The sequence below is a fragment of the Emys orbicularis genome, chromosome 18 (genome assembly GCF_028017835.1).
Source record: "Emys orbicularis isolate rEmyOrb1 chromosome 18, rEmyOrb1.hap1, whole genome shotgun sequence".
Lineage (NCBI taxonomy): Eukaryota > Metazoa > Chordata > Testudines > Emydidae > Emys > Emys orbicularis.
The window spans coordinates 1,467,121-1,479,540 of NC_088700.1; the positions used below are offsets into that span (position 1 = coordinate 1,467,121).

Below are 12,420 nucleotides of genomic sequence, written 5' to 3' on the forward strand. Positions count from 1 at the left end.
ACTTCTCACAGTTCAAATGGCAATTTATCCACAACATAGTATGAGTCATGCAGTAAGAAAGGGGAGGAGTCTCCAGTTTCTTTGATTTATTCGTCATATGGTCGACTGATGTCAGTATCAGTGGCTTTTAAAAAAAAGTTTAAATATCCAAACGAAAGGAAGAAAGGAAGGAGGAAAAAGGTCTAGCTTTTCACACAGTCATTTCCTTTACAATGCGGAGCTCAAACCAAACCCAGGGCTGCTGGAGAGCTGGGTGTTCCATTCGTCCCATGCTTTTCTCGTGGCCTGGTCCAAGCTGGATAACTGAGGATGTCTATGTGTGAGTGGGGGAGGGGAGTTGGTGGGTTGATTGATTGATTTAATATATGGTCCTCCTAAAAATGCTCGTGGCAGTCCAGAGGCGGCAGGAGTCACTGTGAAGGAAGAGCTGGGCAACATATGGCTGTAGAGTCTGCTCTGCAAAAAGTCACTTGCTAAAGATACGCCAGCTATTTGTTTTCTTTATTATTATTATTTTCATGAGGCGAAATATGAGCTCTGCATAGAGTACAGCCTGTCAATGGGGTTTCCTACTCTAGCCTGCATGGAGTTAACTTCTGAGGAGGCAAGGAAACAGTCGCTCAAGCTAGTCAAAGAGGTATCACTGTCGATATCATGAAAAATGGAGTCGTTTCCTGCAAACAAAATGTACAAATTAAGCTTGGTTCTGTGCAGAGAGAGAAATACAGATTCAGGATTCTCAGGCACTCTGAGGCACAATGTCTGTTACAAGTGAAAGTAAAAGCTAATACATTTTGTTTTCTTTTCCTAAGCTAATATAAAATAACTTTTCTGCAAGGCTCTGCTCTTTAAATAGGGACTGGAGATCAAATTCTAGGTGTTTCGATGGCTTTGATGCTGCACAGAAGGAGGAAATCTGCAAGCGCTTCATTTACGTTGCTGTCTCCAGCACATAAAAAACTCTTCTCTAATTGACATGAGCAGACAACCAACAGAGAGCAGGGAGGATCACATGCTCCTCACGAGCTGGGACCTTGCATTCCGCAACAGAAACTTTGGGTAGTCAATTAATGCAGGATCAGGCCCCCAATGCTGACAATGGGAAACGGCTCTTTGGGAAAAAATGTTCCTCACCCAGACACAATGTAGTAAAAGTCGTATCTGCAAATGCAATGGAGTTTTGTTTTGGAACAGAGACAATACTGCCTTTTATCTCCTTTCGCGGCTGAAATGTCAACTGTCCACCGGGAGGGCACCAGAAAGTGCTCCAGTGGCACTCAATTGAAATGGTTGCATTGTATTTCTTTGTGTTTGATTTGAGGCACAGACCATTTCTCTAGTGGGGATTCATTGAGCGAGCCAAGCAAAATGTTAGCCACCAAACCCGACTCCTCCAAAGTTCCTTTGGGCTTCAAGTTTCTTTATGAAATACACTTGAAATTCAGACTCCTCTGTTTCATTTACCAAACTGCCCAGTGTGCATGCACCTCTCTGCAACAAACACAACTGCACACAGCAGAGTCTGCTTTCCTCCGGCTACATGCACGTCACTCCAGTGAGTGTTACTGAGAGAGCTGTGTATCCATCTCAATACCAATGTGCCCATACTTCATAGAAGTTAAAGTGACGTAACTGAGCCATGGTGGGCTACAAGGTCACTATCACAGTTTGAAAAATCCTCTTAAATCATATTTAAATCCAAATAGTTCTGTAATAGTCCTGTAACAGCCATGACGCTTTTTACATTCATGTAGCATTAGCAGTACCATGTAAAAGGTGCCATTTGGTTACACCTGGCCATGTGATGTGGTGAGTGGGAAATGGGTAGAAGCCAGTAATTATCTTAGGTCAGAGAGTATCATATAAGTCCGGGAGGGAATATTCTGTCCTGGCACATCTCGCAGCAATACAAGAGCTGCTCTTTAACAAGTCAGAGCATACCATACCAGTGGGGGGAGGGATAGCTCAGTGGTTTGAGCATTGGCCTGCTAAACCCAGGGTTGTGAGCTCAATCCTTGAGGGGGCCACTTGGGGATCTGGGGCAAAATCAGTACTTGGTCCTGCTAGTGAAGGCAGGGGGCTGGACTCGATGACCTTTCAAGGTCCCTTCCAGTTCTAGGAGATGGGATATCTCCATTTATTTCTATTTGAGGGAGTTTATGGAGATGGTAATTTTTGCATGTGGGGACCACAAGATTCATTCCCTCTGTTGGAGCACGCAGGGCCGCCCAGAGGATTCAGGGGGCCTGGGGCAAAGCAATTTCGGGCGCCCCTTCCATAAAAAAAAGTTGCAATACTATAGAATACTATATTCTCGTGGGGGCCCCCGTGGGGCCTGGGGCAAATTGCCCCACTTGCCCCCCTCCCTCTGGGCGGCCCTGGGAGCATGCTGCAAAATGCCTGCTTTTCTCTGAGCTTTGGGGGAAAGGGAAGGACTGTGAGGGTGGGCGGAGGGGGGTTCTGGTGCTGTTTATTTTCTGTTTGGTCACTCTTGGCTGACTCCGTTGGGGGTGGGGGGAGATGTAACTTTGCTGGATTAGTAATTGCTAAGAACTGTATTTTGAAATATTTGTTAAGGGTGCCTAGAGCCTGGAAAAGGTTTTCTCCTACCCATTTTTTGTGCATATAAATAAATAAAAATAAAAACTATGCTGGTTCAATATATGCTCTAGCACAAATCGCAGAAAAAATATTGAAAAACTAAATCACTAGGCTGAACCTTTGCAGTCTGAACTGCCATACAGATAAGTGCTGCTGCCGGTGCGGCGGTACGTGGAGAGCCTTACCATAGGGGTTCATGTGGTCTCCTGGCATCTGTGGAGGGGTAAGACCTTGCTGGAATGGGTCCGTGCCATAACTGCTTTGATCCATTGCTACAATCTGCTGCTGTGGTGGTGCAAGTGGTGTGTAAGATGTCATCATCCCTTCCATTCGGTTGGACATTACTTCTGCAAAACAAACAGCAGAATCCATTCGCAGCTTAGCCATGAAGCCGCACACATGGGGTTTATACCCTGCTTACTGCCCACTCGATGCTACACTGGAATGCGAGGCCACTAGTGAGATGGAATTACTAAAACTTCTACTATAGTGAAAACACTCTTAGGACCAACCAGCCCAGGCTCCCGTGGGGTCAGTGCGTGAGGGTATTAATGCTGAGGAGTTAAAGACAGTGTAGTACGTGATCCCCATTTGCTAGAAACCACGTGTGCTCCAGAGACCTGTGCTTTTGTCACTGTCCAGCTCCTTCTGCTGCAGCATCGCTCTTCCTGGGAAAATCAGCAGCTCAATCCCACTTCGTGGGAGAGAATTCACAGATTGTAGGACTGGAAGGGACCTCGAGAGGTCATCGAGTCCAGTCCCCTGCCCGCATGGCAGGACCCAATACTGTCTAGACCATCCCGGATAGACATTTATCTAACCTACTCTTAAATATCTCCAGAGATGGAGATTCCACAACCTCCCTAGGCAATTTATTCCAGTGTTTAACCACCCTGACAGTTAGGAACTTTTTCCTAATGTCCAACCTAGACCTCCCTTGCTGCAGTTTAAGCCCATTGCTTCTTGTTCTATCCTTAGAGGCTAAGGTGAACACGTTTTCTCCCTCCTCCTTATGACACCCTTTTAGATACCTGAAAACTGCTATCATGTCCCCTCTCAGTCTTCTCTTTTCCAAACTAAGCAAACCCAATTCCTTCAGCCTTCCTTCATAGGTCATGTTCTCAAGACCTTTAATCATTCTTGTTGCTCTTCTCTGGACCCTCTCCAATTTCTCCACATCTTCCTTGAAATGCGGTGCCCAGAACTGGACACAATACTCCAGCTGAGGCCTAGCCAGAGCAGAGTAGAGCGGAAGAATGACTTCTCGTGTCTTGCTCACAACACACCTGTTAATACATCCCAGAATCATGTTTGCTTTTTTTGCAACAGCATCACACTGTTGACTCATATTTAGCTTGTGGTCCACTATAACCCCTAGATCCCTTTCTGCCGTACTCCTTCCTAGACAGTCTCTTCCCATTCTCTATGTGTGAAACTGATTTTTTCTTCCTAAGTGGAGCACTTTGCATTTGTCTTTGTTAAACTTCATCCTGTTTAACTCAGACCATTTCTCCAATTTGTCCAGATCATTTTGAATTATGACCCTGTCCTCCAAAGCAGTTGCAATCCCTCCCAGTTTGGTATCATCCGCAAACTTAATAAGCGTACTTTCTATGCCAATATCTAAGTCGTTAATGAAGATATTGAACAGAGCCGGTCCCAAAACAGACCCCTGCGGAACCCCACTCGTTATGCCTTTCCAGCAGGATTGGGAACCATTAATAACAACTCTCTGAGTACGGTTATCCAGCCAGTTATGCACCCACCTTATAGTAGCCCCATCTAAATTGTATTTGCCTAGTTTGTCGATAAGAATATCATGCGAGACCGTATCAATGCCTTACTAAAGTCTAGGTATACCACATCCACAGCTTCTCCCTTATCCACAAGACTCGTTATCCTATCAAAGAAAGCTATCAGATTGGTTTGACATGATTTGTTCTTTACAAATCCATGCTGGCTGTTCCCTATCACCTTACCACCTTCCAAGTGTTTGCAGATGATTTCCTTAATTACTTGCTCCATTATCTTCCCTGGCACAGAAGTTAAACTAACTGGTCTGTAGTTTCCTGGGTTGTTTTTATTTCCCTTTTTATAGATGGGCACTATATTTGCCCTTTTCCAGTCTTCTGGCATCTCTCCCGTCTCCCATGATTTTCCAAAGATAATAGCTAGAGGCTCAGATACCTCCTCTATTAGCTCCTTGAGTATTCTAGGATGCATTTCATCAGGCCCTGGTGACTTGCAGGCATCTAACTTTTCTAAGTGATTTTTAACTTGTTCTTTTTTTATTTTATCTGCTAAACCTACCCCCTTCCCATTAGCATTCACTATGTTAGGCATTCCTTCAGACTTCTCGGTGAAGACCGAAACAAAGAAGTCATTAAGCATCTCTGCCATTTCCAAGTTTCCTGTTACTGTTTCTCCCTCTTCACTAAGCAGTGGGCCTACCCTGTCTTTGGTCTTCCTCTTGCTTCTAATGTATTGATAAAAAGTCTTCTTGTTCCCCTTTATTCCCTTGGCTAGTTTGAGCTCATTTTGTGCCTTTGCCTTTCTAATCTTGCCCCTGCATTCCTGTGTTGTTTGCCTATATTCATCCTTTGTAATCTGTCCTAGTTTCCATTTTTTGTATGACTCCTTTTTATTTTTTAGATCATGCAAGATCTCGTGGTTAAGCCCTGACCCATTTCAGTTAGATTTTAAAGGAACTACAGGAAAGCCCAGAGCACCAGTGAGATGGCCAAGTCGTTCTGTTTGTGCCCAGAGTTCAGAAACCAGCAGTGCTTGGAAATACCTGCCTCCTGGGGGGTGAATGTGAGAGACCAGGACACTGTCTCACAAAGGCAGAGTTAGGCATTCAGCAGATCGCTGCTACCCAACTACCACATACTCAGCTGCAACTCAGCCAGTAGGAAATCCCAGTGTTAAGGGGAGCATTTATCCTGCGGGTCAGTTAGAGCCAGATTTCCAAAACAGCTCAACTCTCATTTAGGCAGCAAAGTCAGTGGCCAGGTTTCCCAACCAGCTCCTTGGAAAATCTGGTCTTGATTGTGGATGCAGATCAAGTGAAAACTTGGACCCTTAACAACAGGGGTCTGGTACAATCAGAAAGGCATCTTTTTTCATCTCTTGCTCAGAGGTTCCTAGCTCCTGGAACAGGAGGGCAGAACGAATGCTGCAAATGTCTCCCTGGAATCAGAGGTGCCTCCCAACCCCCTGGCCCTGACTCTGATGAGGCTGATGTAGAATGATTAGACTTCCTGCTCAATCTTCAATCACTTGTTGCGTCTTCTCTCCAATTACACTGTATGCATTTTGGGGCAGAGAAGTGCCCAGCGCCCAGCACAATGGAGCCCTGATGCTGCCTGTCATGCCACAGCAGTGCAAATAACCAGTAATTGTGAAAAAGTGCTCGAGAGGAATGAAAGCCGTGCATTTCATTATACTAGTGAGCAGCTCAGAGTATAGGCTGCTGAGAATCCAAAGAGAGTAAGGCTGCCCAGTTAGCACCACTATTGCGCACTCTAACCCCACTGGAATGGACAGCCGGCAGGACTGGCTGCAATCATGAGATTTTGTAAATGCACCAAGGAGTCTGGTGGCACCTTAGAGACTAACAGATTTATTTGGGCATAAGCTTTCGTGGGTAAAAACCTCACTTCTTCGGATGCAGGTTTTTACCCACGAAAGCTTATGCCCAAATAAATCTGTTAGTCTTTAAGGTGCCACCAGACTCCTTGTTGTTTTTGTAGATACAGACTAACACTGCTACCCCCTGATACTTGTAAATGCACGTAAATTACCCACAATCCCGGCTGTTGTAGGTCACTGGTGCAGCTCTGAGAACAATGTGCAGGGCAGCTTCTTCCACTGCCTGTAGCTAGATGGTGCACAGCAGCTCCCATAGCCTGCTCACAGACCATGGGCCAGGCGCTGAGGTCCTCGCTCAGTTTCTATTCTGTGCTAGGAAGAATGTGGAGACTGGAATGGCTCAGAAGTAGGCTGGGGGGTCCAGACAGCTTCCCCTTTCCGTTCCCATGCAGCATCTCCAGAGGAGCAGTGCAATGCCAGACTGTACAGTATTACCATCGGTGCACTTTGCTGCCTATGGGTCCTGAGCAGCTGCTGCTAAGGAGCCACCTGACACTGGGCCACTGCACAGACACAGGGCCTCCTCCCAGGGCCGTCCCTAGCTATTCTGGGGCCCTATGCAGCCCCCCCCCCATGGGGTGTGTGTGGCTGGGGTCGGGTCCCTGCACTTCCCGCTGCCGGTGAGTGCAGACCCGGCCCTGCTGTAGTCCTCAGGGGCGGGAAGAGGTGGGGCTGGGGCAGAGCAGGGCTGGGGCTTTGGGGAAGGGGTGGAGTGGGCGTGGGGCAGGAGTGGGAAGAGGCGGGGCAGGGCCGGGGATTTGGGGGAGGGGTGGAGTGGGGGCAGGGCTGGGGTGGAGCAGGGGCGGGAAGAGGTGGGGCTGGGGCAGAGCAGGGCTGGGGCTTTGGGGAAGGGGTGGAGTGGGCGTGGGGCAGGAGTGGGAAGAGGCGGGGCAGGGCGGGGGATTTGGGGGAGGGGTGGAGTGGGGGCAGGGCTGGGGTGGAGCAGGGGCGGGAAGAGGTGGGGCTGGGGCAGAGCAGGGCTGGGGCTTTGGGGAAGGGGTGGAGTGGGCGTGGGGCAGGAGCGGGAAGAGGCGGGGCAGGGCGGGGGATTTGGGGGAGGGGTGGAGTGGGGGCAGGGCTGGGGTGGAGCAGGGGCGGGAAGAGGTGGGGCTGGGGCAGAGCAGGGCTGGGGCTTTGGGGAAGGGGTGGAGTGGGGGCAGGGCTGGGGCTGGAAGAGGCGGGGTGGGTGGAGCAGGGCGGGGGCTTTGGGGAAGGGGTGGAGTGGGGGGCAGGGCTGGGGCGGAGCAGGGGCGGTAAGAGGTGGGGCTGGGGCAGGGGCGGGGGTGGAGGGCCTGGGGAAGAGGTGGGGCAAGGGCTGGAGCAGCACGCAGCTGCGCAGGGCACCAGGCAATGTGGTGCCCCAAGTTTCCTGGTGCCCTACGCAGCTGCGTACTTTGCATATGGTAGGGATGGTCCTGCGCCTCACAAATGACCTGTGGATCCCTCAGATTCGGAGTGGCCACAGCACCCTTTTCTATGGCAGGGGAAAACTGGTTTGAGGGATCCACAAATGGGGACTCCCCTAAACCCCTATCCCCCTGCAGGTTTGACCACAGGGAGGAGATGGCAGGGACCTGAGTAGGGACCCAGGGGGTTTGGCCCAATGATAGACACAGGTGTAACCGGAGGGCCTGGCAGGTGTGAACAGAACCTCTCTCTGTGCGTATAGGTCACTGTGTGCACAATAGAAAGAGATGTCCTCTGTATGGACGTACACATGGCTGTATGCTCCCTCCCACACACGCTACGATAAACCCACAACGCCCCTTCCCTTCTCCCTGCTTCCATCACAAACATGGCTTTACCTTGCCCTAGTCGCTGAGAATTTTGCTGCTCCTGCTGCTGCTGATGCCTCCGTGCTAGTTTCTTCATCTGAATAAAATAGGAAACACAGGATAATCTCATGGATTTGAATGGAAAGAGCTGGTTTAGTTACAAAACTCTGTGCAAATGTCAAACCTATCAATACAGAGTGTGTATATTTCCGTACACCCCACCAGGGGCTCAACTGTCATTCCTGAGCATATAAATTTGGGTTTGCAGTTCCATATTTGCATATACAAACTAGTCCTTATCTAGCATTGCTTGGACCATTCTACTCTAGGTGCAGATGTCTGGAAATGGGCCTTCCTACATGAACGCAGTCTGTGCAGTACATGCAGAAATATGCACTTGTGAGGAGCCCACATGTCACAAAACGGTTTTATAAAACCTAATTCCTGCCTGGTTATCTCAGTGACGTAGGCCTTTTAGTGAAAGGGAAGAGCTGTGCATGGCTGCCATTGCTGCTGGGAGTACTGTACGTGTGCTTCAGGCTTTACTTTTGAGATTTGGACAAACAACTTACCTTTGCTCTTTGGTTCTGAAACCAGACCTGAACAACTCGCACACTGAGTCCTGTTTCAGCTGCTAGTGTTTCTCTGACCTACAGAAGGAAATGTTTAAAGAAGAATTAACTTACACCTAAGTAGGTGGGTCAGGAGAGAGATCATGTCATTATTTTTTTTTAACCTATGAAACACTGATTTGTAAATTTGGCTAAGAATAAAATTTTGATATTTTGGCCAATAAACACAATTTGTCACCACGAACAAAGGCAAATGGCAACCCTGAGACACATCACACTTATCCCAAGTGACACATTTTCTATAGATGCAGATAAATGTCACTTTTTCACAATGAAGACACACTTCAGACAGCAAAAAAATGGAGCAGAAACGGCAAAGTATGTTGCCTTTCACAAAGAGGTGATTTTCCACTAGTTTTACCAGTGATGCAAATAGTTTTTTCCACAGTCCTATCTGCTATAAATGACTAAACATCTTGGTTACATTTTGTAAAGCCAGGGCTGGAACAATAACTACAGGAATGGGGATGTGCACTCATCTCCTTGGAAAAGTGACTTCTTCAGTTTTGGAGGGGCCACATGATTCCTGAGACTCTAACGGTAAATGATCAGTTCATGTTTTATTAGCAAATTTTTGAGCAACCAAATATTTCCCTTGTGTAAGGGTTTTCCACAGAGTTTGGTATTGTGTCCTGTGGGCTACCAGCAGAAAACCAGATTGTTTGCGGGTCTCTGCTGAAGAGCCTACCTTCCTACATGGCTTTGAAGACACTTCAAAGGATGCTTTGAATGCTCTTCTCTGCTGTGTTGTAAGTATTGTCCTTGGTCGTTTGGGTCTCCTTGGGTCTTTTCCATCATCACTCCCTTTTCCTTGGTTTGCTTGTCCTTTGGTTGGTTTAACATCTCCATCCTCATCATCACTTTTAACTGTCAAGAAACGAAAACTATCAGAACATTCTCTTTGATTTGCTAAGAGAATAGGACTTTTGAAAGGATATATTCATGGAGTAACAATACACCCCCTTAAGATAATGAACTCAGCTATTACCCTTCATTTGTTTTAAAACTTAAAATTAACCCTAAGTCGGATGATATCATGTTAAACGGGACCTTGTGCATAAACGCCAGGCCAAAATCCAGCAAGCACTTAAGTATGCATGTAACTGTAACTGAAGTCAATGGGACTACTCATGTGAGTGTCCTTAAACATTTGCAGAATCAGGCCCTGTTGATTATTCTATGCTGTACATTATATGACTTTAAAAACTGTGGTTACCTCTAAGGTTGCAAAAGAAAGAAATTTTAAATATAAATGTTATTAAAAATCTAAAAGTTCTTTTAATCAAATCTATGTCGTTTAAAATTGGTTGTTTTTTTAATATTTTTGCAGCCCCAGAGGTAACTTTTAACATATTACTTGTTTCTGCATTTCTGCATATTATGGAAAACCTCAATAATCTCTCTCAGTGCACTACACATCTACAAATACATTAGAAGCAAGAGGAAGACCAATGACAGTGTAGACCCCTTACTCAATGAGGGGGGAAAAATAGTAACAGAAAATGTGGAAATGGCAGAGGTGCTTAATGGCTTCTTTGTTTCGGTTTTCACCAAGAAGGTTGGTGGTGATTGGATGTCTAACATAGTGAATGCCAGTGAAAATAAGGTAGGATCAGAAGAGGCTAAAATAGGGAAAGAACAAGTTAAAAATTAGTTAGATGTCTTCAAGTCACCAGGGCCTGATGAAATGCATCCTAGAATACTCAAGGAGCTGACAGAGGAGATATCTGAGCCATTAGCGATTATCTTTGAAAAGTCATGGAAGAAGGGAGAGATTCCAGAAAACTGGAAAAGGGCAAAAACAGTGCCCATCTATAAAAAGGGAAATAAGGACAACCCAGGGAATTACAGACCAGTCAGCTTAACTTCTGTACCCAGAAAGATAATGGAGCAAATAATTAAGCAATCAATTTGCAAACATCTAGAAGATAGTAAGGTGATAAGTAACAGTCAGCATAGATTTGTCAAGAACAAATCGTGTCAAACAAACCTGATAGCTTTCTTTGACAGGGTAACAAGCCTTACGGATAGGAGGGAAGTGGTAGACGTGATATATCTTGACTTTAGTAAAGCTTTTGATATTGTCTCGCATGACCTTCTGATAAACAAACTAGGGAAATGCAACCTAGATGGAGCTACTATAAGGTGGGTGCATAACTGGTTGGAAAACCATTCCCAGAGAGTAGCTATCAGTGGTTCACACAGTTCACAGTCATGCTGGAAGGATGTAACGAGTGGGGTCCCGAAAGGATCAGTTCTGGGTTCTGTTCTGTTCAATATCTTCATCAATAATTTAGATAAAGGCATAGAGAGTACACTTATAAAGTTTGCGGATGATACCAAGCTGGGAAGGGTTGCAAATGCTTTAGAGGATGGGATTAAAATTCAAAATGATCTGGACAAACTGGAGAAATGGTCTGAAATAAATAGGATGAAATTCAATAAGGACAAAGGCAAAGTACTCCATTTAGGAAAGAACAATCAGTTGCACACATTCCAAATAAGAAATGACTGCCTAGGAAGGAATACTGTGGAAAGGGATCTGGGGGTCATAATGGACCACAAGCTAAATATGAGTCAACAGCATAACGCTGTTGCAAAAAAAGCGAACATAATTCTGGGATGTATTAGCAGGAGTATTGTAAAGCAAGACATGAGAAGTCATTCTTCCACCCTACTCTGCGCTGATTAGGCCTCAACTGGAGTATTGTGTCCAGTTCTGGGCGCCACATTTCAGGAAAGATATGGACAGATTGGAGAGAGTCCAGAGAAGAGCAACAAAAATGATTAAAGGTCTAGAAAACATGACCTACGAGGGAAGATTGAAAAAACTGGGTTTGTTTAGTCTGGAAAAGAGAAGACTAAGGGCGGGACATGATAACAGTTTTCAAGTACGTAAAAGATTGTTACAAGGAGGAGGGAGAAAAATTGGTTTTCTTAACCTCTGAGGACAGGACAAGAAGCAATGGGCTTAAATTGCAGCAAGGGCAGTTTAGGTTGGACATTAGGAAAAACTTCCTAACTGTCAGGGTGGTTAAGCAGTGGACTAAATTGCCTACGTAAGTTGTGGAATCTCCATCATTGGAGATTTTTAAGAGCAGGTTGGACAAACACTTGTCAGGGATGGTCCAGATAATACTTAGTCCTGCCTTGAGTGCAGGGGACTGGACGAGATGACCTCTCAAGGGCCCTTCCAGTCCTATGATTCTATGATTTTATGTGTGGCCTGTGCATATGCCTCTATGAGTGTGTGTAGGCATGGGTCCATATAAGTTTATATTAGACTCTGTGTATGTGCATTTATAGCATAAATATATTTGTAGTGTGCATTAGTGATTAGTAGTGAGAAATCCCAACTCCCATGCCAAAGGTTTATGAGTAAGTGCATATTTTTGTCCTCATTGAAATAACTTCTGTGTCCACATCAATATCTGTAGCCAAAATTTATCATTCACAGCAGTCAAATAGGTCTATTTTATATGAATTTCACTAGACCACTGATTTTCATTCAGAAAACATTAATATACTATTCTGTAGATCTTTAAAATTAAGAAACTATAATTTTGATACATTCAAATATCGTATTTGGGGAATTAACAAGTTAGACTTTTAATTAATTTTAGGAGCTGATTCACATGCACCTACCTACCATGTATTTCAGTTTAAGAGGCGCCTTTTGTATAACGATTAAAGAGCAGTTCTGTCATTTCAATAACTGTGGCATCATTAACTTTCCAGATTGCTGTTTCTATGGGAAGGTT

The 12,420-nt window shown here is 45.6% G+C and overlaps 1 protein-coding gene across 2 annotated transcripts in view; it reads right to left on the reverse strand.

Moving 5' to 3' along the window:
* Positions 1-516: 516 nt before the first annotated feature.
* Positions 517-12,420, reverse strand: part of LMX1B (LIM homeobox transcription factor 1 beta) — a 128,486-nt gene continuing 116,582 nt past the window's right edge. Inside the window, exons 4-9 of one of the 2 annotated variants that reach the window (XM_065418896.1) lie at positions 9,348-9,526; positions 8,600-8,677; positions 8,053-8,124; positions 3,510-3,537; positions 2,787-2,948; positions 517-674 (exon numbers count right to left, since the gene is read on the reverse strand). In XM_065418896.1, coding sequence (XP_065274968.1) covers positions 517-674; positions 2,787-2,948; positions 3,510-3,537; positions 8,053-8,124; positions 8,600-8,677; positions 9,348-9,526 — 677 coding nt within the window. The remainder of the gene's footprint in view (positions 675-2,786; positions 2,949-3,509; positions 3,538-8,052; positions 8,125-8,599; positions 8,678-9,347; positions 9,527-12,420) is intronic. The other variant, XM_065418897.1, reaches the window with a different exon arrangement.